This window comes from Amphiura filiformis, chromosome 5, assembly GCF_039555335.1.
Source record: "Amphiura filiformis chromosome 5, Afil_fr2py, whole genome shotgun sequence".
In the NCBI taxonomy this organism is placed as follows: Eukaryota; Metazoa; Echinodermata; class Ophiuroidea; order Amphilepidida; family Amphiuridae; genus Amphiura; species Amphiura filiformis.
Window position 1 is genome coordinate 42,360,763 of NC_092632.1, and position 27,915 is coordinate 42,388,677.

General features: G+C 36.6%; 2 protein-coding genes across 2 annotated transcripts; one reads left to right on the plus strand and one right to left on the minus strand.

Moving 5' to 3' along the window:
• Positions 1-136: 136 nt before the first annotated feature.
• LOC140153155 (calmodulin-lysine N-methyltransferase-like) lies at positions 137-17,340 on the plus strand. Its single transcript, XM_072175806.1, has 11 exons — positions 137-302; positions 4,602-4,771; positions 5,788-5,849; positions 6,011-6,071; positions 8,558-8,612; positions 9,403-9,466; positions 10,272-10,332; positions 11,005-11,079; positions 11,717-11,780; positions 13,252-13,380; positions 15,863-17,340. Exons 1-11 carry the CDS (start codon positions 237-239, stop codon positions 15,959-15,961), a joined length of 906 nt encoding a protein of 301 aa, XP_072031907.1. The 5' UTR covers positions 137-236; the 3' UTR covers positions 15,962-17,340.
• Positions 17,341-24,537: 7,197 nt separating this feature from the next.
• Positions 24,538-26,917, minus strand: LOC140153156 (uncharacterized). The gene is made up of 2 exons (XM_072175808.1): positions 26,756-26,917; positions 24,538-26,589 (listed from the first exon to the last, which is right to left on the minus strand). The coding sequence occupies exon 2, from the start codon at positions 26,387-26,389 to the stop codon at positions 24,734-24,736; it is 1,656 nt and encodes a 551-aa protein (XP_072031909.1). The 5' UTR covers positions 26,390-26,589; positions 26,756-26,917; the 3' UTR covers positions 24,538-24,733.
• Between the last annotated feature and the right edge of the window lie 998 nt (positions 26,918-27,915).

Sequence of the window (27,915 nt, forward strand, 5' to 3'; positions counted from 1 at the left end):
TAAGTGCTGTTGTCGAGATTTATTTGTAAATAACTGTTCTAGCAGGTTCTAGTCTATAATTTGAAGCAAAACTCACTTGAAGGGTCTTAATCATGAAGGTCAGAGGTCAACCAATTTTGTAAACATGAGTCATGAGAGATGGAAAAGGCAGGGACTGACATTCCTTGTTCAACAAAAAACGACATTATAAGTACAAAATCAACTTCAGCAGAAGAACAGAAGAAACAGTCAAGTTTATGCGAGGGAGGGAAAACACCAAATGCAATTCGAATGCAAAGAAACGATGGCAAATACTAAAACAGGCAAGTCAAAAATCTTCCCAGCATGAACACTAAACTAGAGATAGACTGCGGTCAGTGCGGAACTCAGTCTGCTGAGAAGTCTTCCATGATAGTCGGCATTTATCATTTGGTCGTTATATGACTATCAGGGAGAGACTGAGTGGTTATGTAATGTACACGGAGGTGCATCCTTAACATGTTGGTTACCGGTTTTTCATTCATCTTCGTTAGCAATTACGCACACTTACTATTGTACTGAAATTGTCTCTAGTCGTATATGAGGTGATTACGGTTTCTTCTTGTTGATTCCATATTGAAATCAGATGATTATTTCTTACACATTTTAGGCATGAAATCGGTGAGCACGCCGAATTTTTCACGCGCAGTCGTCCATGTTTATCGCGCAATGCAATATGGGAAGGAGGGGGTGGTCACAACAGGTCAGAATTAGCATATTCATGATATTACTAATTCCACTCGTCTGTAGGGGATTTAATTGACTTGATTGACAAATCACCCAGACGGCGTAGGGCGATCCCAATTATACAGATTTTCCTGCTTGCAAGATGTAGCCTATAATAGGTCTATCGAGAATATTTTCAGGTTTGCAAATTGGGATCCGAAATATTTGACACCCGGGGGGGGGGTTCTCAGTACAAATGCCATACGGGGACGTGCCGCAAATATGGGTAGCATTTTCAGCCTTTTGGTATATCAATGACCCTTTTTCAAAGCCTATTTTTGTATATAAATGGGTCTTTTTTTTCAAAATTTTCTCAATTTTTTTCGGAAAATAGCTCAATTTTTCCTTAATCGAGCAAAAATTTTCAAAATTTTCCCAAAATTTTGGGAAAATTTGTAAAAACTAAGACAATTTGGGTTAAATTTGGCCGAAAATTTTGACTTTTGGTATATAAATGGGTCCAAATTTCTTGAAAAATTGGTATGGATCCACTTTCAAATTCTCAGCGGCACGTCCCTACCAAGACTTCCACAAGGGGTATTAAATTACCAAAACCAAACTTGAGTACCCCCCCGGGATTTGACATGTGCAAAGAAGGAAGGGGGGAAATATTTGTCTCAGTTTGAGAAGGGCGGCAAGCCATTTTGTTAAATTCCACCGGGCTCATAATTATTGCACTAGCCCTTCACCCATAGGCCTAGTACTGGCCATCATGAATGAAGTAGCGAACAATTGTTACATGAAAATCGCATTTTGTGTTTTATTTGAAGCTGTTATAAGATACGGTACCGTAAAATGGGATAACTTTGGGCACTTTTCAGAGTTTTTAAACCACTGCTTCCAAACAGAAAATGACGTCGAAAATTAATCAATCAAAGGTGACATAAAAGATCTGTTAGAAAATCGCAGCCAGCCCCCATTGCCGCAAAAGCATGTAGCATACCTATTAAGAAGTGGTAGGGTCCACAGAGACCCGGATTGAAGAAGGTCATCACATGACCATCAGTGTTGAATTATTTGGCAGCTTCACGAACACTGCGATCACGGCAAAAATATGAAACTACAAATGCGTCTTTGAACAGAAAGGATTCCGCAGATAATGGTAAATTTAGGATCATTGTAGACTATGAAGTCATTAGATAGTCGATCTTTATGTTTTGGTGTGTTACATGTTGTTACAAAATAGGAATTTCATTAACAAAACTCACAAGCAATCTCAACAACTTCCACATGGAGTAATTCGTGTTGTTTATCAGGGTCATAGGTCATACGACACAAATTTTGTGTCTTTCCGCGCCTCGGAAAATGGCTTCTATAGTTAGTGATTAGACTAGAGAGTGACCTAGTCCGAATAATCAGACCCAGAACAAAATATTAATTTCTGACATGATCGTGTACTGGGTCTGAACTGTTTCCATATGAAATCTTGATGGCAAATTGGACAATAGAAGCACATGGTTCTACGTGACAGCTTTTTAATCCCTATTCAGGTTACGTGAATCACGCTATTGTGGACCATCCTTCTGATACCTGAGTGTTTGGACAAGCGGAACGGTTTTTGTCTACCTCTCTGTTTGTAAACAAACCAGGAGGTCGAAATAAATCCTCCTCGCCGAATCACGAAAGTCAGCGTAATAGTACGGCACTGGAGTGACCCATTGGCATCACAGAAATGAATGATTTGGGTCAAGTGCAGTTTAGACAACATATTTATTTTCCTTGACCTGCATCCTTCACCTATAAATTTTCTATGTAAAATTGTGTTTTGTTTGGATAAATAGCAATGTGTTAAAAGCAATGTGTGATTTGCATAAGGCTTTTGAAACTTGATATTGAGTTTAGCGTCCCATTTTTTTCAGCTCATAATGAGGCAACTATTTCATTATTCATTATTCATTATTTTCAAGGTTTCATTATCAGCGGCCTTTTACCAATGCTTATGCGCTTTTGTTCATTCTAACTGGGTATCGCCAGTCGCAATATAATGTCACAGACACGCATAAACATTTATAAAAGTATAATCATCTTGCTTTTGTTTTTCAAGTTTTAAAACAAACTAATGTATTCCGAAGTATACTATGCCAGTCTTCTTCACTCCAATTTGTACTAAACTCTCCGTATACATTTGAGGATATAGGGGGAAATGGGGGGGGGGGATTGACTCATTTTATACAAATAAACAATCATTAGGTATGCTAGATGAATTCAAATTTGCTATCAAACTGCATCATTTTATATATCAAATTAAAGCCCTTGAGTAAACAAAGCCAAAACTGAAAACCTTTTTTTCATAGCACTTTCCGTAGCAAAGTTACATCTTGTCAAAGATTGACATTCATCAAAAAGATTCAGCTAGCAAAATTCCCCAAAACGGCATTTCGGGGGTGTTTCTAGATCTTAGTCTCATATTATGATAGCAATTGTTTTTAATGGAACTGCTATCAAAATCCCTCTAAAATTCCATGTGCGATTGTCTTATCACCATAAAAAATCATATATTTGGGTCAAGTGAAGTATAGAAAACATATTTATGTAGGTTTCCTTCTTGCCAGTTGTTTTAAATTTCTATGTAAATATGCATTGACATTGTCGGCGAATTTCGCTGACTAGCAAATGTCTAAGGTTTGCCTGGGATACCTACAATCATGCAGAACATTATGAAATATATTTTTGGCACCAATTTGTAAAAACTAGGTCTTTCCTAGTTTACTATTTACAACATCAACAATGTCCATCTGGTAAAAACATTTTGGCCAGGTTGATTTTTCTTCTAGTCTACCCTGGTATCCCAAAGGTATAATTGAAATAATTGGATAGAGCAAGGGTCAAAAACCTGTATATTTTTAATGCTAAAATATTTAGATGGATTCATCTAATAGTTCTCAAGGCTTTCTATAGCTTTTGAAGGGTTCAAATACAAAAAAAGGGGTTTAAAAATTTTGCAGAACAAATTTTCTTTCTGTTATAGTAGTAATTTGCAAAATAATGAATTATTTTCAGATTTTACATCTCAAACGCGACACAAAATTCATAACGCGGGCGGTGGACGCTAAACTCAGAATCAAGTTTCAAGTGCCTAAAGAATAGATTCCTATTTAAATGTTTGTTTTCACTGATCACATTATCCCCTTTTAATTTCGAACCGGTAACAAAGAAAATGCGATTTCATTCCAGCGCCTACAATGTGTGTACTACGCTCTCCGATCGTATTATATATAATACTGCATGAAGCATCGCGCTTGACGTTTGTACACATAAGCTGACATCCATGGGACATGTTAGCAAGCATTCGATCGGTGAACTCTGAATAAAACCGGGTCTCCCCGGTTTTAATATGAAAAGTTTACTGTTATTAAAGCACTTCAGGCTTAGTCATTTATCATTACGTTTTGTTACATGGAGAGATTTGATCATGTCTCACCTCCTTTTTCAACCAAATCAACGGTAATAACTCTTGTAGTGAGGGATCAACATTTAACCACAAATTGCCTCAGGCAAAACGTACTTCCTGGGAACTTAATACCATGTACTGCCTCTAGCTATAATGACATCCTTGTGATCTGGTCAACTCATTGACAGATACAAACCTCAGGAGGGAATTCAATTTTTGATCAATTCTCTTCAGGTAGTGAAAGGTATTTAAAAATTTGTGGTATTTTAATACACCAATGGGCATTAATTATAATTATGCAAAACGTAGAAATCGAAGTAAACTTGAGGGTGTCGCTGTGAAGCAAATCACACATTATGGCTTTTTAAAAAACTAAGATTTGTCTTTTATAGTGTACTGTAAGTTTGTTTTAAACCATTGCACCATTTATAGGTATTTTGTACGTTTATAATTTTATCTTCTGCAGGCTCTTCTTCAGCGTCAAAAGTCAGCAGTTGGTTCAGGTGACACAGTATCTGTGAGAAGATTCTCCACATTTGAACTGCTGTCAACTAAACTTATCAGTACCAATGAACAGGAACATCTATGGCTGCAGTATAACTGCTCTGTCTTCCCTGAATTCAATGTAGATATTAGGTGAATATATATCTATTTGTTTTCTTATGTTCATGTGTCTGTGTCTTCCTGTCCCTGTTTCTTTCAAAGAGGGAGCGGTTAAGGGGTACTACACCCCTGTGGTAAATTTGTGACTATTTTTGCATTTTTCTCAAAAATAATAACACACTGGTAACAAAAGTTATGTATATTATTGGGGCAAGGGATCCAATAACTACACTGAAATTTCAGTAACTCAAGACAAGCGGTTCAGCATATATGATAGGAAATGAGGTACATCCTAGCGGTACCTTATTCCTTATCATAAATAACGAACCGCTTGTCTTGGGTCACTGAAATTCCAGTGTAGTAATTGGATTCCTTGCCCCTATAATACACATAACTTTTGTTACCAGTGTGTTATTAGTTTTTGAGAAAAATGCAAAAATAACACAATTTTATCGAGGGTGTAGTATCCCCTTAAGGTGTTGGACTGTGAATTCAAGGGTCACAGGTTCGAATCCGAGGTCCGCCTTGTCCTTGAGCAAGGCACTTCACTCTTAGTGCTTCGGAGGGAGCTTTAAGCCGCCGGTCCCGTGTACATGTATTTCTGACATTAATGCAGTGTGCACGTTAAAGAACGTCACAGGCTAATCGAAAAGAGCAGGGGATCATCCCGGTACTGTTGACTGTACTTCAAAAATACACTCATCTACTCTAGGTTCTAAAGTAAAAATAAGTACAGCTTGTCTGTATGCAGTGTGCTAATACTCATACATATGAGGCCAGCACTAATAAGGAAGAAGAAGAAGAAAAGACACAAATTCAGTCTTGGATATAGGATTTTAGGTACAGTGTAAAAGAACGAATAGCAGGCTAGGGATAACAATGCTAGTGCATTGAAAGGCCAACCCAGGTTTAAAAAAATGAAATAAAACAAATAAATTACAGAATAATTTTATAGCTTGGGACATTGAACCTTAATATTATTAAGGTACCCATTGAACCTGGAACAGTTACAGTATAATGATTATTATTTTGTGTTTGTTTCTTTGTAGACACTTGACACAACAGGTCAAAGTTGATGACCTAATTGGATTCAACAACACTGGAAATGTCTGTGAGTATCAAAATAATCACATTCTTAAATTTTCTTTGCGATTTTAATAACTTGTTGTTCCTATAAAGTCCAAACTACTTTTTTTGTACAATTAGAAGCTAAAGTTCTAGATCATAAATTGTATCATACCAGTGTAAATATTCATAAATTGTATCTTACAGGTGTGTGGCCTTCAGAAGAAGTTTTGTCCTACTACTGTTTGAAAAACAAACATCTGTTCAGGTGAGGTAGTCAACATTATTGTATGTAGTGACAGTGCGATGGTTGCATTTTTGGGTAATTCGTACAATATTATGTCCATCTTATTAGTATTTACATCAATCCTTTGTCTTTCAGAACCTTTTCTTTATTGGAGTTGAAGATGTGACAAATTCTGTTAAAGAAGAAGAGTCTTTTGTATTGAGACTTGTTTGGATGCATGTTTGTATTTATTCAGCCTGAGGAAACCTTGTTCGCACGATTCGATCTGAATCTGTCGCTTCACGTACATTGTACGTCGTACAATCACCATCTCTGGCTGTCGCATACGTTTGAGAGTTCATGTGCAAAGTCGCGGTTCAATATTGAAGTGGGCCTTTGAAGTCAGCGTCTTGATGTTGATGGTTTCTAGCTTGGTCTTGAAGGTCTTGATGTCGGGTGTGGTGCATAGGTCCTGGTCGAGTTGGTTCCATTCGTGAATAGTTTTTGGATATAGCGAGTGCCTGTAACAGTCTTTGCTTGTGAAGTCAGCGTCTTGATGTTGATGGTTTCTAGCTTGGTCTTGAAGGTCTTGACGTCGGGTGTGGTGCATAGGTCCTGGTCGAGTTGGTTCCATTCGCGAATAGTTTTTGGATATAGCGAGTGCATGTAACAGTCTTTGCTTGTGGTGATTATGTTGTAAGATAAGGCCTCCGATTGATTAGTCCTGGGTTGACTGGATGATTCAGTTTTGGTATCATGTATTTCTGAAAATGTTTCTAGTTTTGGCTTGTATTTACAATCAGCTGGAATAAAGCACGTCTCTGTATGTTTATTGCAATGAAATTGGTCTACCAAGAACTTAACATTTTCAATTCTGCTCCCGTACTTCCGTTTTTAGCTTGGTTTTGTAAATATGGGTGCAAATCGCAAGGTACGATCATACCCGAGATAACAGAGCCGTTCAAAGTAAGAAATGTTTTGAGTCTGTTTGCAAAATACTTGTAGCAAAAACAAGAACTGATTCGCAGATGAAAAGTTCTGACATGCTGACTACCACACGGTCTAATCAAGGCTAGCATTCTTTTGCACCCAACTAGAGCATTTTGTTCTGTTCTGTACTAGAATCTTTTGTTGGTAATCCATCAACAACCGATGGTGAGAAATCTTTGTGTCAAATCCTTCGCTATTATCTGAATGTGTTATTGCCTCTTCCATGGTATATGTTGATGATCTGAGTGTTACAACTTCGTCACCATATCTTTCGTATTTAGCACTTTGGTCTACATTGGTGTAGAACTATTTGAACACATCTTGTGGTGTTGAAGACAGCATTTGCTTGGTTTCAAAACAGAGTTACTTTGTCATTTTGTCAATGAGTTCACATGCTTCTTTACACTTGTTCTCAATGTCTTTTCGATGACTTGTCTATACTCACATTGCAAATTGGTTGTAGAAAGAAGGTTGTGCCTCTTGTAAAATGCCACCAACAACCACATGAGCCATACTTCTCTCATGTACAGTCAAATTAAATAAATTATGCCAGTGGAAGCTGTAGCGCTTGATGTCGTCCTTTCAGTTGAATTGCCAAAATTGGTGTTGTATACTTCGGCTCTGGATTGAAAAGAGACACAACTATATACAATGTTATTGTAATGTCATGGATATAAATAAAACTGAAAAGACAGATATGCGGAAGTTATATGAAAGAATTGATAATTGTCATGAGCTGGGTCGTAGAATATAGTTTTTTAATCCAGTGTTTGCATAAAGGAGTAATTCTAGATAGTGTTACATTCTGCCTTCAAAAACATAGCTTCTACAAATATAAGCAAAACATCACAACCAATAACACACTTACGACAATGTGTATTGAACTGCATGGTCAAAAATACACATTCAAATCACCAGAAATAGATTGGTGTTTTTGTTCATAAAACATCTTCCTGACAAGGTCTGTGAGATTTCATGAAATAAATAGTTCTGTTTGTTCAACTGGTAATTCAGTGCTGAAACATATATGGATTCTGATGGAACATGTATGACCAGAATAATTTCTGAAGTCAAACCTCTGTTGTTGGCTATTATGTGAAGACAAAATAAAATAATAGGCAAAGAAAAAGAAGGCCACTCACATATATTGAATACATCAATTGAATAATTTTACTTAGTGTTTTAGTCAAGTGAAAAGAAATTTGTACTCAATCTGAACTGCCACTCATCAGTGTGTATTTTACAAAGGTTTCTGATATATAGGAATTCCATCAAATTGATAGTTTACGAGTACTGCAACTTTTTTTATGTGATGCACTGTTGAGTAAATACTAATAGTGAAAATAATCAGCTGTTATAAATAATCATTTTGTCAAATTACGAATTATCTGAATTGCAGTCTTAACTTGCTTTCAAATGTGACTTTCCATGTAAGGTACTCAACTTTCCTGTACTGGTCACATTGGTTTGGCTCACACGTTATGTATATATGTGTAGCACCTATTAATTGATGACATGTAAAAATTTTGTCTTTTCAGGAATCAAAATGTGTGTGAGCTTGGAGGTGGTATGACGTGCCTTGCAGGTGTTATTGTAAGTATTGGCGCATCAGTTACAACAGCGTGTTGGGGCAGCTGTGTCATGGATTACGTGCATGTCTTTTGCAGTGTCTTGATCTCACAATTTCAAGATGCCGCCATTGAAATGCACAATAATGTCACTGATTTGCCAAGATGAAATATTATATAGTTTTTCAAGGTTAATAAGATTTCTCTGTTAAATGCAACCATACAACCCCTTCTGGAAGATATATAGGACCTAAACAAATGACAACTATGACCAGAAATCAACACCTTAATCCATATGTAGTATTGGCTGTTCCAGATTGACAACTGAGAAATTGGTCCAATCTGAGTTGAATTGGCCTTGAATCAGAATCAGAAAATTTTATCACTAAATTATCAGCTGCTGATCTACTTACCAATCTCTGAAACCCTCAGTTAAACCTGCAAACCACATTAAAGTACAGCAGAAAATTCAGAAATACTTGCATTCTGTCAGCTCACATCTATATAAGCAAGAAATTACTTGTTGTCCACAAACTTGAAATTGTATGCACGAGCAGCACTACCGATCGTAATTTGTGGGAATCTTCCAGATAACCGTGTTACTAAAAATAGATTGGCAACTTCTTTTTTGAGATGGAATTTATTAGGAAAACAGCGTTGCCTCTAGCAAGGTTGGCAAGATTTATAATTAGATCTGAATCAAATTTGTGATCAGAGATCAGCAGTACTAATCTTGGGCTGGATCAGCCAACACTATCCAGATAGCCATTATCATTGCACTCACTCTCTCTATTCTTTTGTTTATTTACTTACAGGTGGCTGTGTGTAGTGATGCTTCACATGTTTTGTTAACAGATGGAAATGAAAACTCTGTCACCAGTATCCTTCATTTGTTGCAGAAAAACTAATCTGTGTTTCTTCTTACATTCCTACTCTAATGTTCCCCACCCTCCAAAAATATTAATGAAAAAGTGACTGAACTGCAGATATTTCCATGCCATATCATGTGATTACAAGCTTTAAATTGCATTTGCTCTATGTCCACAGAAATGCATGAACAAAACCTATTCCAACTTAAACTTCCATACAGTTCATTGCCATATAGTATTAAAATGTCACTAAGAAAATCCAAGTAAATCTCTGTATGTGCAATTATGTTGTGATTCTAAGAACAGTGTGCATGTTTCAAGACTATGCAACCCTAAACATACAGTAACGTCACCCCCAATCTTGAGGTGAGAAGCATTATAGCATGAGAGTGTCACATGCAAGCAGTGATTAGCTCCAAATGCATTCTAAGCAAAACAACGATACCCTTTTGCTTCTCCTTATCTATTTCTGTTCTGCTGTAAGATTTCTTTTAAGAATTTCTTAGCTTCATCTGATAAACTGCTCAGACTTGTTTCAGTATTCTTTTTCTTCTTCCTGGTTAAGTACAGTCCACCGCTAGCCTATCATGGTGGGTCCATGAATGTCCAGTGCAGGGGGAGTTGGAAGGACTGCACCTGCCCTCTGAACATATCCAGAGAGGTGCTGTCAACAACTTGCAGTTGGAGGGAAATCCAGAGACGGATACCATCAGTTTTAATGTTATCAATCAAGCATTGCAAAGAAGGTTTTTAAATAAAGTAAAAGTTTCTGTAATGAATCCAATGAATGTACTTTCTTTAACAAACATTACCAGATGTTTCTTCAATTATAGAAAGGAATAAAACATTATTTGGAAAAACTGAAGTTACTGGAAGGTAAGACCTACATTTAACACATAAATTAATATTATTTCACAAGTATTTTGAAGTCATGCTAGTTCAATTTTTCTATAGATAGCAATGTTTTGCATACATACAACCTTTGTGTAGTCTATCTAATGCCTTTCATAGATAGAAGCAAGATCAAGATATTTGGTTTAGACATTTGTATTTGATGGTACATGTACATATTTTATGTGACCTGCTCCTACGAAATGAGCGTTAAGTCACATCTTGGTAGTTTTGAGATATGGCTGATGAGTTGATATTCTTTGTTTGACGTGCATCTGTACAAGGCAGTAGTATTACCTTTGTAAATGACACCCATTGACAAAGAATACTGCTGGGCTTGCAGAATATCAATTTACAAAGACATATTATTGGCTTGTATTAGGTGCGCCGAATAGAGAACACCAACTCAGCAGCCAGGAGGTGTCGAAACATCAACTTGCGACTTTACACTTATTTCATGGGAACAGGATACATATAGATAAATTTGCTTTAATTATGAACTTATAATATTAAGATCCATCAACATGACTGCTCTTCCAAATGGAACAACAGGTTCACTTGAAATTATTATGATTTAAAGTTTAAAGACTTTATTAATTTGAATTATAGATGTCGTCATTTAAAGTGGACCCTTAATATTTCTGTTTTCTCCCATAGAGAACTTAAATGGAATGAGAGAGAAAAGTTTGATGATTTGAGTGGTCAGTATGATCATATCATATGTGCAGACTGGTAAGTTTTACACACTATACTTAAAATCCGTAATTATGCAGTGATGCTGATTGGCTGCTCGCATAATCTGTTGATATTCTGCAATGCAGTGTTAAGCCCCAACGAGTTGATGAATGTTTTAAGATAACCTTAATCAATTGTCATTCATACAATCTTAGATAGCTAGAACCAATCAGAGCAAGCATTAGAAAAATGCAAACCATGCATTGATTGTGTATATATGCATGAGCACACACTCAGCATACTACGCGCAGTGGCTTAAGAAGGATTCATTTTTCTTGCGGGTTGATGCATTTATATTTGCTTGTATTTTCCAACACTTTAGTGACAATTTTGTTATAAAAATAGCAAAATCATGGAATTTGCTTCTCTCTTCACATTATTTTGTACAATTTCACTCCCAACAAGTGATACGCGTTTGACCTACCTTGACCTAAGGCATGGGTGGATCACTCTGCCTTGCCATCTGTGTCATGATGCTTTGCCAAGTTGTTCTCTGTTTTGCTAGCCTTCCAGCTTCTGCCAGGGATGTCAAGTTAATGGTTGAGGAATCTGTCTTTAGGCAATCCATCCATCTCTTACATGCGTTTATTCACCTATAATTAAATCTGCAATGATTTTTTTTCCATTTTTGCAGCTTGTTCTTTGACCAGTACAGACAAGACCTTGTGGATACAATAGACTGTTTACTAAAACCTGGGGTTAGTATTATACGAAAGGAAAAAACAGCTTTGTTTATACAATATAGATCAGGGGTGGTGCCAGGAGCTGAAAAATGGTCAAATTACTGAGAGGGAGGGCTGGCTAAGAGGCACAAATTAACTGATTTTTTCATATTTGCTGGTTGGGTGGTGTCCCCCAGCTCACCACCTCCTGGGTTTGTGCTTTTAGATTGAGAAACACTGTTGTAATGGGAATAAAACTAAAGGTTCACCAACATTCCACTGTAGTTTCTTGTGATACCATTAGGCCCGGAGATCTTGAGTGCATTGGTGTGATCCCCACAGGTCTTGATTTGTACCCTCTCTCGTGATTTATGATAACTCCCATGACTGTACATTTTTATGACACTGACATTATTAAAGAAATAGATATTAAAAAGTATGCAGTGTGTGTTTATGACAAATAATAATGAACCAACCAATAATAACCAACCAATAATAATGAACCAATAATAATGAACCAACCAATAATAATGAACCAACAGTATACGATCCAAGCTCCCAAATCCGGAACTCTTTTATAAGATTCTCTTTATTATCCAGACATGTGATCTTTAAACATGTTTCTTTGAAACCTTAATTTTTATGCTCTAAAGCATTTTATAGAAGGACATGTCTGCTACATACAGCACTCAAATACCATCTTTCAGTGTTGTTACGCCATATTGAGTAATTATTTGTCTCAATCATGCAATGCAGAGTTACACATCATTCACTTATCCATAGGATTCCAAGTAAAGTGTCGGATACATGCAGTAAATACTGTAAGACCTATACAATATAGGCCCTAGCACTGTGTCAGACATAAGTCCTTCAAAGTTTCCAAGTCGGCAAAAACATCTAAATCCAACGATGCTGAGGTCTTTATCAGTGCTCAGGCTCCAGTATTTTGAAGTAGAAATACTTAGAGACTCATTTCTGACTGAAAAACATTAGCACAAACCCAAGCAGGGTCTTTGCCATGTTCAATGATTTATGTTTGACATAGCGTTAGTGCCTATATTTCATAGGCCTTATAGTCTTTACAGCACATATCTGACACTTATCTCCCTACCTACCAGACAGCATCATGCATTTCTGCACTTGCTGCCTGATGTGGGAGAAACTTGCATATGGCCCAGTCTTTGGTAGTAACTTCGGCTTCTTCCATAGACCACCTGGTGCCAAGTCTATCCAAGTCACTTTGAATAACATTCTTCCAAGTTGTCCCAGGGCACCCAGGTCTCCTTTTTCTGTGGGTGGGATTCCAGAAGTAGAGTGTTCTTGAGATGCAATTATCATCCATTCTCAGAAGATGGCCGAACCTTCCAAATTTTTCACTTATCTGGTCCCATCATGGCCGGATCAGGGGTTGGAGGGTGTATCATTCAAATCAAATGTGTGTTTTTGTCCGAAATTTGGTTTCAGTAACTTGGTCATTATGGTCTCTTTATTTTGCGATTACTTACAGGGCACAGCCTCAATATTTGCTCCATACAGAGGAACAACGCTGCAGGCATTTTGTGATTTAGCTAAGGTTAAATTTAATGTAGATGTACAACTGAATTATGATGCAACTCTATGGCAGAAACATCAGCAGGTAAAGTCATTTAATTTCTGTTTATGGATACATATACACAGAGACTGGATGGACTCTTATGTGACATGATCAAGAGGAATGAGTCTGATTTTTACTCATTATTCATTCACACTTCAAAAGTCAGCAAGTATGGTCCAAAAATCCATAATTGTTTTGTCACATAACCAGAAAAACAGTGTATGTAGGCCCTATAAACCCTTTTCCCAGACATCACCAATCAATTGATATTTGCACTATATGTAAGTTTGCCATGTTTAAACATAACATTGACCACTGTTTAGCAATGCATTGCAATCCTGTACATAGGCGTGCTCAAAAACCTTCAATCCTGACATCTGGGAGCATGCACAGCGGCTGAGTGACTAAATGGTGCCCAATGTAGGCTGATTTTTGGCCCCCACATATATGTGGGGCTTATGTTATCATCCAGATGGTTGCCTGGTTGTTTGTTTGTTACTTTGTTTGGCTGTCCGGGCGGAGGCAAATTCATTAATCCACTCTACAGCTCCAACGCACTCACCGATTCACTTCATTATTATGTTTTGAGGGTTATTAGGAGTTAAGAAAACCTAATAATGATATTATTATGTTTTGATGGATCCAAGTTGTGATAATATTGGATCCAAAACATAATAATGATAAAATTGGATGCTTTACGCCCAATATTTATTGGTCTCGCTATGAGTTGTAAAATATTGGACTCGACTACGTCTCGTCCAATATTTTAAAACTCATAGCTCGACCAATAAATATGGGCTCAACCGATCCAATTTTATATCAATATTGGATGGCTTATTTCGCATGATACCATAACATATCGGATTCGTCATACAAATATCAAACTCGCCGTTGGCTCGTCCGATATTTTATGACTCATCCGATATGTTATGGTATCATGCTCAACCATCCAATATTATATCAAACTTGGTACAGTGATAGGATATGATGGCATGATGTGCTGTATAGTTTTGTGTCATGTAATATGCATATTTATGAATATTAATGAGCTGATTTGCATATTTTGCCTAATGTTCCATTAATCCACTCTGTATCTTAAACGCAATAACTGATCAACTTCAAAACTTGGTTTGGTGATTTGATATGGTTGCCTGATGTGCTGTATAGTTTTGTGTCATGTTATTTGCATATTTATGAATATTAATGAGCTTATTTGCATATTTTGCTTAAATTTTCATTAATCCACTCTGCAGCTCCAACGCAATAACCGATCAACTTCATTATTATGTTTTTAGGGTTATTAGGAGTTAAGAAAACCTAATAATGATAATATTGGATGGCTTATTTGCATGATACCATATATCGGATTAAGTCATACAAATATCGATCTCGCCGCTGGCTCGTCCGATATTTTTATGACTCATCCGATATGTTATGGTATCATGCTCAGCCATCCAATATTATATCAAACTTGGTATGGGAATAGGATATGGTAGCCTGATGTGCTGTATAGTTTTGTGTCATATTATTTGCATATTTATGAATATTAATGAGCTTATTTGCATATTTTGCCTACATTGTCATTAATCCATTCTGTAGCTTAAAACGCAATCACAGATTAACTTCAAACTTGGTATGGTGATAGTATATGGTAGCCTCATGTGCTGTATAATTTTGTGTCACATTATTTGCATATTTTTGAATATTAATGAGCTCATTTGCATATTTTGCCTACATTTCTGTTAATCCATTCTGCAGCTCAAATTCAATCACTGATCAACTTCAAACTTTGTATAATGATAGTATAGGGAATCACTGATCAACTTCAAACTTGGTCTTGTGATAGTATTCTTTATATTTACCAACCTTTGTTGTGGGGGCCATCTTAATTACGAACCGCGTAATTCTAGTTTATATTTTGGGCATAAAACCTTGATGGCTTGAGTCCTCAAAGCCACCCCCTATGCATGCACTGCTGTGCATAGTGGTTTCTGATAAATAAATCTAAATAGATGTAATATGCTGGGATGCAGTAGCACTATGGTGTGTCTTTTCTCAAGTTGAGAGTAACTCCATGTTAGATTTGGCAGTGGCAGATACGAATCAGTACATTTATGCGTTTGCTTCGCCAGTGTAAAGAAAAATCGGCCTTCTATGTGTGTGTATACGCCCTGCGGGATAAGATTGTTGTGCACAATTTGAATCTGCCACTGCAAAATCCAGCATGGCGTTACTTGAGAAAAGACAATACTATATGATCCTTCATGCTATGTACTTATAGCAGGCTAATGTACAACAAAATGGACTTGATCATCTTACATTGAAGTATGCAGTTGTAAGACAAAGAGAATCCTGTATGTCACAAACACAATGAAAGTTACTAAAAGGATTGAATCCAGTGACTAGAACTAGAGTACATGCTTGACCAGACTTATTTTTATTGAAAATAATAAATCATGCCAGTCTTTAGATTTTGTAATGTTTTCATTTCATCAAGATAATATATTCTTCTTTTTTCTTACAGATGCTTACTAAGGGGAAGGAGATCTATGATGAGAACATTCACTACCCTGTCTTCATAACTCTTACCAAAATGGATGCCAAGGAACTCAAGACAAACTGAATTAGAACAAATAGCAACTACCATGGATTGCTCTAGTATGCAGTTCGATTTGATACCATGCACTGCTATAAAATAGTGATACCTACACAACAGAACAGCAGAAATGTTGTAGTTATGAGGAGCAGTCATTTGTATCATTGGCATCATTTTGAAAGCCAGTTATCACAATTAGCCAAGTATTCAAAAAGCAAGATATTCAAATTGCTTATACCAACATTAAGTTAAATTTGTTACTTTACATGCCTTCATCTTTTAACTTATAAGCCCTCAGGGTTACAGTACTACTACTATGGTACTAAATTAAAACCTTTATTTTAAATGCAGGGTAGTTTTGAATGGGAAAACTGAGAAATCGTCTTCCTATGTAGCATAAAGATATGTGCCAACAGATTATCATTTATCAGTATTTTTCTAGAGACATCAGAAACACTTTACAGACTGATCAATTAGTTAATTATTTGTTGTGGTGATTTGAAAGCTTGGTCAACATGGCCCATTTTGCAGTATTTATGAAATAGCTAGCAGTAGCATGAAGACGGAACTACCACATAATTTTGTTTAACAGGAACAAGTTTAGAATATCAGTCTTAGAAATGCACATTGGAATCATTGTCTGTAGTGGAAATTCTCAAGTGTCCTATCTGTCTAATGCAGTCGCAGCACCAGAATTTTTCTTTCTCCCTATGAGAAGAGGGTTGAGGAATTCCAAAATGGTGCCCTAAAAGTGACAATTTCACCGATTTCTTATTCATATTGACGGAAAGTGGGGGAGCAAAGCTGAAGATGGGAGGGGGAAATTTCCCCTATACTTGCCACCCCATCCTGATGCTACTACTGACCTTACATAATTTTCAACAATTATGTACAATTTTGGTTTAGATGTGATGTAATCAAGCAAAATTAGTCGCTGTTATAAGGAATATCCTTGCTAAACCAGAACCCCCTAAAATGTATCCAAATTAAGGTTGTATTCCATTCTGGTTGCATCTTGGTTGCAAATGAAAAGTTTTACAACGTTTGTTTGATGTTACCTAGCTTATGGCAGTGGTTGTGTACACAACCACTGCCACACAACATACTTAACATCACAATGATATGTTGATGTTTATATTTTGCTGTCAGAGTTGTACCCAGCAAGCGCAAAACGTTTTCAAAAGGTTAGAAAAGGTATTGTTGTAGTTTTTTTCATACAAAACCTTTTAAAACATTTTCATGATATTAATATACAGTAGCAGATCCAGGGGGTGCTGCCCCCATATTTTTTGGCAAAATCAGCCCACTTTTGACCATTATTATGTTTTCATGAATCTAAGTGTGTGAAAATATTGGATCCAAGACATAATGATTAAATTGGATGCTTTACGCCCAATATTTATTGGTCTCGCTACTGAGTTTAAAATATTGGACTCGACTCACGCCTCGCCCAATATTTTAAAACTCATAGCTCTCGACCAATAAATATGGGCTCAATCGATCCAATTTTATGTTATTGTTGGGTCATAACAGCTCCTCTGCCCCAATAATTTGACCATCCTGGATCTGTGGCTGATATAACCTGAGACTATAGTCTCTGGATATAACCCAACATTTTATGTTCTTTTATATCTTTGAGCAAAACAAAAACATCTTTAAAACATTTTTGTGTCTGCTAGGTAATAACATTGCCAAACTTTCATACTCAACCAAGATTGTCTGTTGTACTCATATTAACGTCATTACAACAGTATTGCAAGATTAGATCAAGTTAACACCAGAACCATCTGAATAACATACGGTAGATTTAGGAACCAATTTAAGTATTGTTTAGATCCAATTTACTGTCTAAAATTATGCAATTATTGGCTTTGCCTTTTTATATTTAAGAAAGAGTGTTAAAAGTTGTAATGGCTGAATGGGCCATATATTGTGTTAACTGCTTGTGATTGTGCATGAAAAGTAACATTTTAGTTGATATTTATGCATGCTACAATGTACATTAGTGATTGCATTTTATCTGACGACACTAAAGTGTGTTCTTTAAAAGATATGTAAATAAAGTGGTCGCACAAAATATTTGACATACAGTTTTTAACAACAATGGCTGCATTTCCATTTCTTTGGTTCTCTGTGTAGACAACAAGTTGAACATAATTATGAACTCTGTTCAGTAGATAGCAAGTTGTACATAATGAGCTATCTTTAGTAGATAGCAAGTTGTACATACCTCATACTGGAATTCTTGTCGATGTGATGTTGGATGATATAAACATTTTTACCTCAGTTCAGCAAAAGTACCATGCAGTATTCAAAATGTTGATTATACTTTCCATTCAACGTTTACTATCCCTATTTGGAAAAGGAAACATACCTAGCATGTGTAGGGTTAACTTTCACACATGATCCACCTGAACTCGCCAATGACAGGTGTGGATGTTGCTTCTAAGGCCCTGTATCCATAGGCTGTTCCCTTGTGGCGTGTGCCCTTGTTCCGTGTTCACTTGTTCCCATGTGACCTGCCACACAGACAACGAACCTTTGTTTTGCTTAGGTTCGTTGTCTGTGTGGCAGGTCACATGGGGAACAAGTGAACACGGAACAAGGGCACACGCCACAAGGGAACAGCCTATGGATACAGGGCCTAAAATACACACCTTTGAGATGTTTTCAATTAATTTTGTTGTCCTGTTAAATCTATTGGAAGTTGAAGATATAATTTACATATAAAACAAAATTGAATGCTTTTATCATACAATACAAAGTGTATATCTTGATATCTGCTCAAGATAACCAATATTGATCTTCATCTCTACTGAAGATAGCTAATTATCCCTGTAAGGGTAAGACTGCTGACAACTGTAGAAGCTCAAACTGCATTACTTTGATCACGTTGCAAGGGGCAGTGCAGGAAACTTGGCACCAATAATCTTGCAGGGAAACACTTCACCTGAGGCAGAGGATATCGTATGAGTCAAACATCAGATCCTGGATGGGAATGGCCACAACTGCAAGGTAAATGCTATCTATTGAAATTATGTACAATTTGTTATCTACTGATGTTAGCTCGTGTAGAACTTGCTATACTGACGATAACTCCTGTACAACTTGCTATCTACTGTAGATACCTCCTATGTACAACTTGCTATCTACTGAAGATAGTGTATATGAGTTTGCTATTTATTGAAAATAGCGAATATGTACAACTTGCTGCTTACTGAAGATAATTTGTACACAACTTGTTATCTACTAAAGATTACTTATTGCTCTCTACTGCAGATAACTCATTATGGCCAACTTGGTATTTACAGATAGCTTGTATTAAACTTGCTATCTACTGAAGATAGCCCATCTGTACAACTTGCTATCTACTACAGATAGCTTTTATGTACAATTGCAGATAGCACATATTGAACTTGTGATCTAATGAAGATGGCTCATAATGACAACTTGCTATCTAATGAAGATAAATATTTATGTTTACGGACGGTACAATGGGAAGAATATTTTCATGATAGTACAGCTGCTACCTGAAGCATTGTGAACTTTGATAAAAGCATTAGGGTATCCACACATGAAGTACAAGGTCCAAAGTTAGATAGCAAGTTGTACATGGCTGTTTTCAGTATATACAGGCCTACATGAATAATCTTCAGTAGATAAGAAGTTGTACATAGGCTATCTTTAGTAGATAGCAAGTTGTACATATACGCTATCTTCAGTAGATAGCAAGTTCTATGTGTGCTATCTGTAGTCGCACTCGTAAATAATAAATATATAAATAAATTTTGGATTTATAAAGCGCCTGTCTCCAGATCTTAGAGGACTCAAAGCGCTGTAATTTACGCTGCAATGGTGAATCATCACAATCAGATCGCATCAACTAGGTTGCTGCCGAGCGGCGCACACCTATCCGCATTTAGATTGTAACATCCACCAATTATCTGTGCAGCTCCCCAAATTCCATTGGGTGAAGGAAGTTTTTGATAACCAAACAACTAATCACCGATTTTTGCGATACAGGAGGAAACCGGAGATCCCGGAGAAAACCTGCGAGAGCGAGCATGGAATCGGGATAAACCAAGTGCACATGAGTCCTTGGGCGGCGCCGGGCTTGAACCCGGGACCTCAGTGGTGCAAAGCGAGGGAATTACCGCTGCGCTAACTCGCCCTCCCTATCAGCTCGTAGGCCTAACATAAGCTATATTTAGTACTAGTAGATAGCAAGGGCAGTCGATGGACCACGGCGGGTGTATGTGTGCAGAGGCGTACCAGTGGAAAGTTGCCATTCCTGCTCGAAATACTCACGGGACAAAGTTGACAAAGATTTGCAATGTGCATCTTCTTTATCCGTGTTTTAGACAAAATTAGTTTTGGCATTTTAGCACTACAAAATTACACAAACGCATTATCCCGGTAAAGTCATCATGGGACTGAATCAGCGGAAAGATTTGGCAATTTTGCCACCTTTAGATATTTCGCCACTGTTTGGGGTGTGCGTGTCATATGTGCGATCAGGTTTTATTTTAACAGGGAAAAATAACGTTGTGGTCCTCATTGCATTATTGGTAGTTTAAAGAAGAAAGTATGATAATGATATGAATGAATTAATTGAAAAGTGACTGTTATGAAGGAGTTAAATTATTTGACGTGCAGTACCATTTGACATACATCAATTATTGTATTTTTTCAAGAATTGTTTTGCTTTGGACCTTGGAAAGTTGGAATATCGTCGGCTTTAAACAATACATCAAACCCCGCTCGGCAATAGAGGTTTTTGAAAGAGACAGGAAAGTTGCCATATGAGAAGTAAACTATTTCACTTGTCCTTCAAATCATCCACCCTCCAGTGGCATAGTCAAAGGGAGAGGAGCCTCTTGCCCTCGTGATATAATATATAGATTTATTGGCCGCCCCACCCCACCACCACCACCTTTGGCCCCCTCTAGAAAATCATGGTTATGCCACTGTCATCCTCGATGTTTTCTCGCCTGATTATCTATTTTAAAATATTTCTATTATTAAATAATCATTCACTCACTCATGGATGACGTCAAACTCTTCCTAAAATTGTAAAAATCGACTGAAAGGTCGAAGAATCCAATTGATTTATCAGCACTGTTATTCTATTTCAAATGTATAGCTACTGAATAATTGATGACATCCATTTGTGGGCAACTCTTGTAAGGCGTTGAAGTCGTGTTCAAATAAAATGTGCAAACATCTTCATCAAAATGATATGAAACATACAATGAGAACAATAATTATTCACTTACGGTGTCCATTTTATGTCCTTTCACTTGTGTACTATGATTAATGCATTGTTCTCCAAATTGACATGTTCCAGTTAAAAATTAATTCGATTTCTGAAGTACTCTGTTTCAAAAATATGCTTTGAAGATGTTTATCAGACTGACCAGACATTGTATTTTCCAGCAAACTTTGAAAAAATAAATCAATTTCGGAAACAAATAATCAGACGGTACCATTCGAGCTCTTACTTAAGTACACTCTAAGAAATAAAGGTTCTATAAAAAAGGTTCTTAAGTTAAGACCCAAAAATGGTTCCCAAACCATCAAAAATAGCCCCAAAAATGTGATACATAACCGCTTTCGGTTCTTTAGAGAACCTTTAAGGGTTCTCCAAGATTAAAGAACCTTTTAGAGGGAGGGATCTCCTGAGAGGACAACAAAGATTCTATCTAGAACCTTTATTTCTTAGAGTGTATGTAGGCTTGAAAATCTACAGACCCTCGTCACTTTTTACGGGCCAGAACTGAACTCATTTTTTAAATGATACATATTGTGTAACTGTTCAAATAGATATGGTATTATCTTATTTAACATCAAAATTATGCATGGTTACTCGGTGGCCGAGCAGAATGGGCTGCTACTCATAATCGGAAGGTTGTGGGTTCGAGCCCCGGCGACGCCATCGAGTGGAAGTGTGCCCTTTAGTAAGGCACTTTATTCTCCATCCAGGTGTATAATTGGGTATATCGGAGGAGGTGTGGCGACAGCAGCATTTATGATATGCATGAGTGGGGATTATTACATTACACAGAATTAAATTGAATGCCCAATGATCTGCTGCCATGCCAGCTAGAAATTAAAGAATGGTTATGTTTTAGGTGGCAAAGATGTCAAAATCGACAAAGGTCATCAATTATAGGCCTACACATAGTGACATGTCATCTACCATTTTCAAGGAATTTTGTGCATGACACCGTAGCTGATCGGGGTCCAGCGGGCATAGCCCCTTTGTGGGGGAGCTATTGATTTTTGATACACGAAACGTACCGTGCACCTACTAATTACTTTTCTTCACCAGAAAACTGTTTTAATAAATGAATTAACAACGAATTATCAAAATACTCCATTTTCTCACAATCATATGGCTAGGATGGCGATCGCCACCTGTGGCTTCATGCCTATTGTTCAAAAATAATTTGGTGGTTTTTTTTTCAACATTGAATCACAGATAGTGCAAACTGTTCTTTTTCTCCTAACCAAACGAATATTTTACGTAACAATAATATGATTTTTCAGAATTGGAGTAACCCCAATTTTTGATCCCTGGTGTAACCTTCAAATTTAATCTGTACTTTATTTGTCAGGTATTCATTCCTCAATGTTTATTCTAAATGCCTCATGGAATTTGTATGAAATTCTTAAATTTGATTGCGTAAAGTCTAATAAATGGTAGGCCAAAAATCCCACACGTATACGAATTAAAGCAAAGAAACACTATATAATTACGTTTCTGTTTCTGTTTTATTATTTCTGACTTTAATTACCGGTATATATTTTTAATTTAGTTATAGTCTTAATGTCCTTATGTTTAACCAACATACGCGTGGAAGACATTATTGTTACTATACATGTACATCACTTGCGTATACATCCGAAATACGTATCTCCTATATAAATTCATTTTCCAAACGATGTATCAATCAATCAGTCAGTCAAGCTATCAATCATGAACTGAATCAGTCACTGAGACAATCAGGCAAAAAATGTGCATTATTCAGGCATGAGAATTTTCAGGCTTTTGCCTGAATTCAGGCAGTTTTGTTGTCCAAATTTACGCCTTTGTCAGCCTGCAGAGCCTGTTTTTGGGCCTTTTTTAAGGCCGAATTGACGCGCTTTTTCAGACAATTTAAAAAAAAGGCCATTCTCGTGCCTGATTATTACAGGGTGTCCCAAAAGTCTCTTTACCTTTTTCCTTCTACAAAATTATACAAAACAGACAATTTGAACACATGTATTATCGCAAAAAGGAAACGCATATACATGTGGAAGTAATTTGATACCTAAAACTCAGCCAATTTTGCGCAAAATTGCCGCTATCGTGATTTCAATATTATTGGTGCTAACATTTTTCAATGAAGAGGAAACTTATATCAATTCTGGTGTCAGAATATTCCCACGTGTTGTTCTTTTCCAAATTAGGCCTATGTATTTTGATTTTCATTACGCAGGATATACAAAGGTTCAAAATGGCAAAGAGTCTTTTTGAGACATCCGGTATTATTAATAATAAAATAAAATTAATAAGGGGAAACATCTTGAATAAAACCTATAGCTGATGATATGATATGTTATCAACTAACTTATATCACAGCTATAAAAGATTGCCATTGAGCATAAATATTATTGCACATAAACTTTTCATACAATTAATACCAGGCCTCAGTATACATAATCTCGTGTTCATCTCCTGTAATCACCCAAAATGAGAGGGTTCGTCTGTCTATAGCGACCTATAAGACTATTATTATGACTTATTCCGAACCAACCAGTTAAAGGTTTTTGTCAACAAATTATATCATGCCCTATATCGTTCCTACAGCATTTTGCATAATACAGTTACATTATTACTTTTATGTTACATCAAATGACCTCAATTATAGCCTCCTTGAAACGTTTGCAGATCTCTAAAGTCGTGTTCACACAGACGGATATAATAAGTGAGTTATTACCGGTAATAAGCGACTTATAACCGGTAATAAGGGCCTTAAGTCCGACCGTGTGAACACGACTTTAGTCTTGCTAATCTTCTGTCACCAATAATGAGAGGTTCGTCTTGATCATGTTTATATAAAATTTAATGCCACTTTCAACAACAAAATAAATACAGCACTATATTTTTTTATTACTTAAATTATTCTGTTTTTCCAAATGAAACATAGCCCAGTCCTTGGTATAAAACTGTGTTTTCCAAAGATGCATAGCATATGAATAACACCCTAAAAACGCACGTTTTTACCCTTATTTCAAAATATTGGGCAAATATTAAACTTTGAATTTCATTGCAAGTTAGAACTAACGAAAGGATTTAGCTTGGTTTCATTTTGCAAAACAGGATAGTATTTTTTTTTAATAAAAAAATAGTGCCGTATTTTTCTGAGTATAATGCACATCAGTACCGCAACATTCCCGGCAACATTACATAATGCATTATTATAAATTTATTTATGTTACACCATTTTAACCACGTTAATCTTTTAGTCCTCCTTATACATATTTTGTAAAAATGTTGTTCATTTTGAATTTAAACTTTGCAAATGACAAAAAACACGTGAAAGCGACATTTTACAAATAGAAAAGATCATGGCAACAATGTTATGCAGTGGAATCAGTAACATTTTTGCCACTTTTTGCCATGTTCACACGTGACATGTTGACTGATACTATTTTTTAAATTGTATAATTTTTATTGTTACAACCTGTATATAACCTATTGACATGATTTATGTGATCTCAGTGATATTTTGCATGTTTCAACTGCATCTGAATTTACTCTATTTGCTCAGTGTCACCATTTTCAGTTTTCGCTTCAACATCTTCAGTTTTCGTTTCAACATCTTCAGTTTTTGCTTCAACGTCACTAGTTTTTGTTTGAACTTCTTCAGTCTGTTTGTCTGTCTCTTTATTTTCTTCTGCCTGCACTGTTCCTTCAATTGTCTCTTGAGTCTCGGCAGCAGGTGTTTCATTGTCAGTATTTTTGCGTATAATAACATCCGCTGTTTCTGGTAGACACCCAGCAGAATCCTGTAGTTGTCTAACGAGCATAATACTCTTGGCAACCCTTGCAAATTTCTTCAAAGGACTAGCTTTGACCGTATCAAAATCGACGGGTTTACCTAATGTATAAACGCGCTTTTCTTTCCGTTCAGTATTGTCACCAGTGCCAGAAATGTCTTGGTTTGACTCTTCGACATTGCTTGCAACTTCCACCCACTCCATGTCGTCGTCATCATCGATATCCTTACCAACACCGATAGCTTCTTCACCTCGGAGTAACACCAAATCTTCCATTGAATCAAGTCCAAGCCAAGCATACATTTGATCACTTTTGCTGCTATTTGCTCGACTCTTTACAGCTTCGGGTTTAAAGTCTGGTGTTAAGAATGGATTCTCTTCGTAGACACCTTCGTAGAATTTACTAGGCAACGCGGTGTGTCCAGGCATTAGAAGTCCTGTCTTAGGTTTAGGTTTATCCTTCTTAGTTTTCACTTTTGGCTTATTTAGTGTTACCAACCTAATAGAACCGCGACGTTTGTAGACGGATTCAGAATGACTCGTATCGATGTAAAAGTTACTACCCAAATTTGAGCTTTTACCTCCTAATCTTGATCCTCGACCACCGGAGACGGTGATTCCGGGTAATTTGTTCAACGTATCCAATTCTTCACCAGGTATTCGTTGGCTCCTGGACAACCTTCGTCCTTGAGGTGTTAACTGTTCTTCTTGTACCTTTGGAAGTGGTAAGCTTTTAGTCAGATGCTGAGTCTGTTTCCTTGATATAGATTGTCTTGGTTCGCCTATACTGGCTTGTAATTCTGGCAGATCTTCTAATATTGGTTGAGTTGCTTCTTTTGATGGTTTGGGTCTTCCGATTGTAGCCATTTCTTCTCTAATTTTCATCAGTTTTGTCTCGTTTAGTTCTTTTTGTGTCTGTTGTTTCTTATAACTTTTATTAAGTTCATTCAAGCTGCGATTTAGATATCGTTGATGAGCACGATTGTTTGTAAAAGTTTGTTGTTCACGACGAACCGAACCAACATTTTCAGCGCGATCAAGATTTTGCACTTTTCGTCTCACAGGTGGTAATCTCCTTCTGCCGCGCCTACTAGCTTCTCTATCAGCTTCTATTTCAGTTTCAAAAACATTCATATCTGTTAAAGTAGTTTGCCTTTCCAATCTATTTTCTTCAAGAAGAGATTGGAAGAATTCCATACGCCGTCGCACATCTTTCTCTTGTCGCTTGAAATCAGCTTCATTAAGTTGTCTTTGCCATTCTATATGCTTCTTTTGTCTTTCGCCTTCTATTTGCAAAGCAACATTCCGCTCACGACCAGCATATGTGAGTCTAGCGTCCATCTTTAACATAAGGGTCCGTGCATCGTCCCTCTTCATGTCCAAACGATATTGTCCACTAGTTCCGTGCATGATGGAAGAGATAGTGGAATCACAGGATGGATGAAAATGTTATAAAATCTGTCGTAAAATTGTCGAATTATTTCCTTATTTGGTCAAAAACACAATTCGCGAGATATACATGTAGCTTCTTAAGTTTGTTCCGTCGCCGTCAAGTCATCCATCATGTCCATTGTAAACTGGAAAGATCCGTACTGTCTCTTCATTCTCAACTGCAAATGATACCAAAAAAAAAGACACATGTTTTTACAATCATGGAATCAAATCACAAAAATCATACTTTTGTCAAATTTGTTTAAGTATTGTTTAAAGTTGAAATATTGTTTATCCGATTTCCTCTAAATGAGATATAATAAATATATTTGATATTGTACTAACCTGACTCCATTTTTAATGTTGCGTCTTGTTGTCCTTACATATCCCATCAAAATAAGATCAAAACAGTTAATGATTGCTATGTAAGGCAGTCAAGTCATCGGTGTTTCCACTTTGTACATCAACACAGCCCAAAGTTGCGGGATCACAAACGATCGACACGGCAGTGTTGTTCAAGTTTTGCAGATTTTGTTTTTAAATAGGAGTGGTTATCCATATAGGCCTAATTATAACAAAGTTTTAAATAAACGAAATGAGGGAGGTATAAACTCTCAAGAATGTTGATGCATAGAGTCCCAGAAGACGCTGTTGAATCTCCCAATTACGCCCAATTTTAAGTTATTGTATGCAGCTCACTATTGAATTATAACAGAAAATCGATAACACGTCTGTATAATTTGATTCAAAGCAGAAAATAGGATCAATTATTGGATTTATCAACTTCTTGTAACATCAATACTTTAACATCCATTAATCCCCTAGCAACGTCACGCCAATTGAGTTGGCTGGACAGGACAGCATAGCATGGAAGAAAGACTTCTCTCTTCCATGCTGGCCTGGCCATACAATTTTACATGGTTTTGTTATAGTGGGGTTGAAATAATTGCTTTGGTGGGAAAATGTTTATAGATTAATCAACTTAACTTTTTTTAAACCTAAATCAGGCAAAAAAGAAGAGGAAATTATCAAAAATTATGTGATTACCAAAGTAGGCAACTATCTGAGAAGTGCGTAACTTGTTGCGTAGTGACAGTGTAACAGCTCGCTGGCCCGCATTACAGTCCAAATTGGATTGGGAATGGTAGCGAAGCTAGGAGTTCACTCTCAGAACGCTGGTTAAAAATTAGTTGAGTAAAACGGTTGGTGAAATCATGCTTTTTCAGGCTCATAATAATAATAAGTGTCTCAGATTTTGTGCAAACAACTATGACAAGTTTGAAAAGAAAATCATCATGATAAACCGAATCTTCAACTTTAGTCTTCTTTAACAAAACTGTGATGCAAATGAAGCACTCCAGTGGGCTTCAGGCACATAATTCTAAACAAACATGACAAAAGAGATCAAACAATACTAAAGGGTTTTGAATCGAGTGTCTTTAGACCATGGAAGAAAATGCATTATTATTATTATTATCTCCTGTCATGCTCTTCTTAATTTGAAC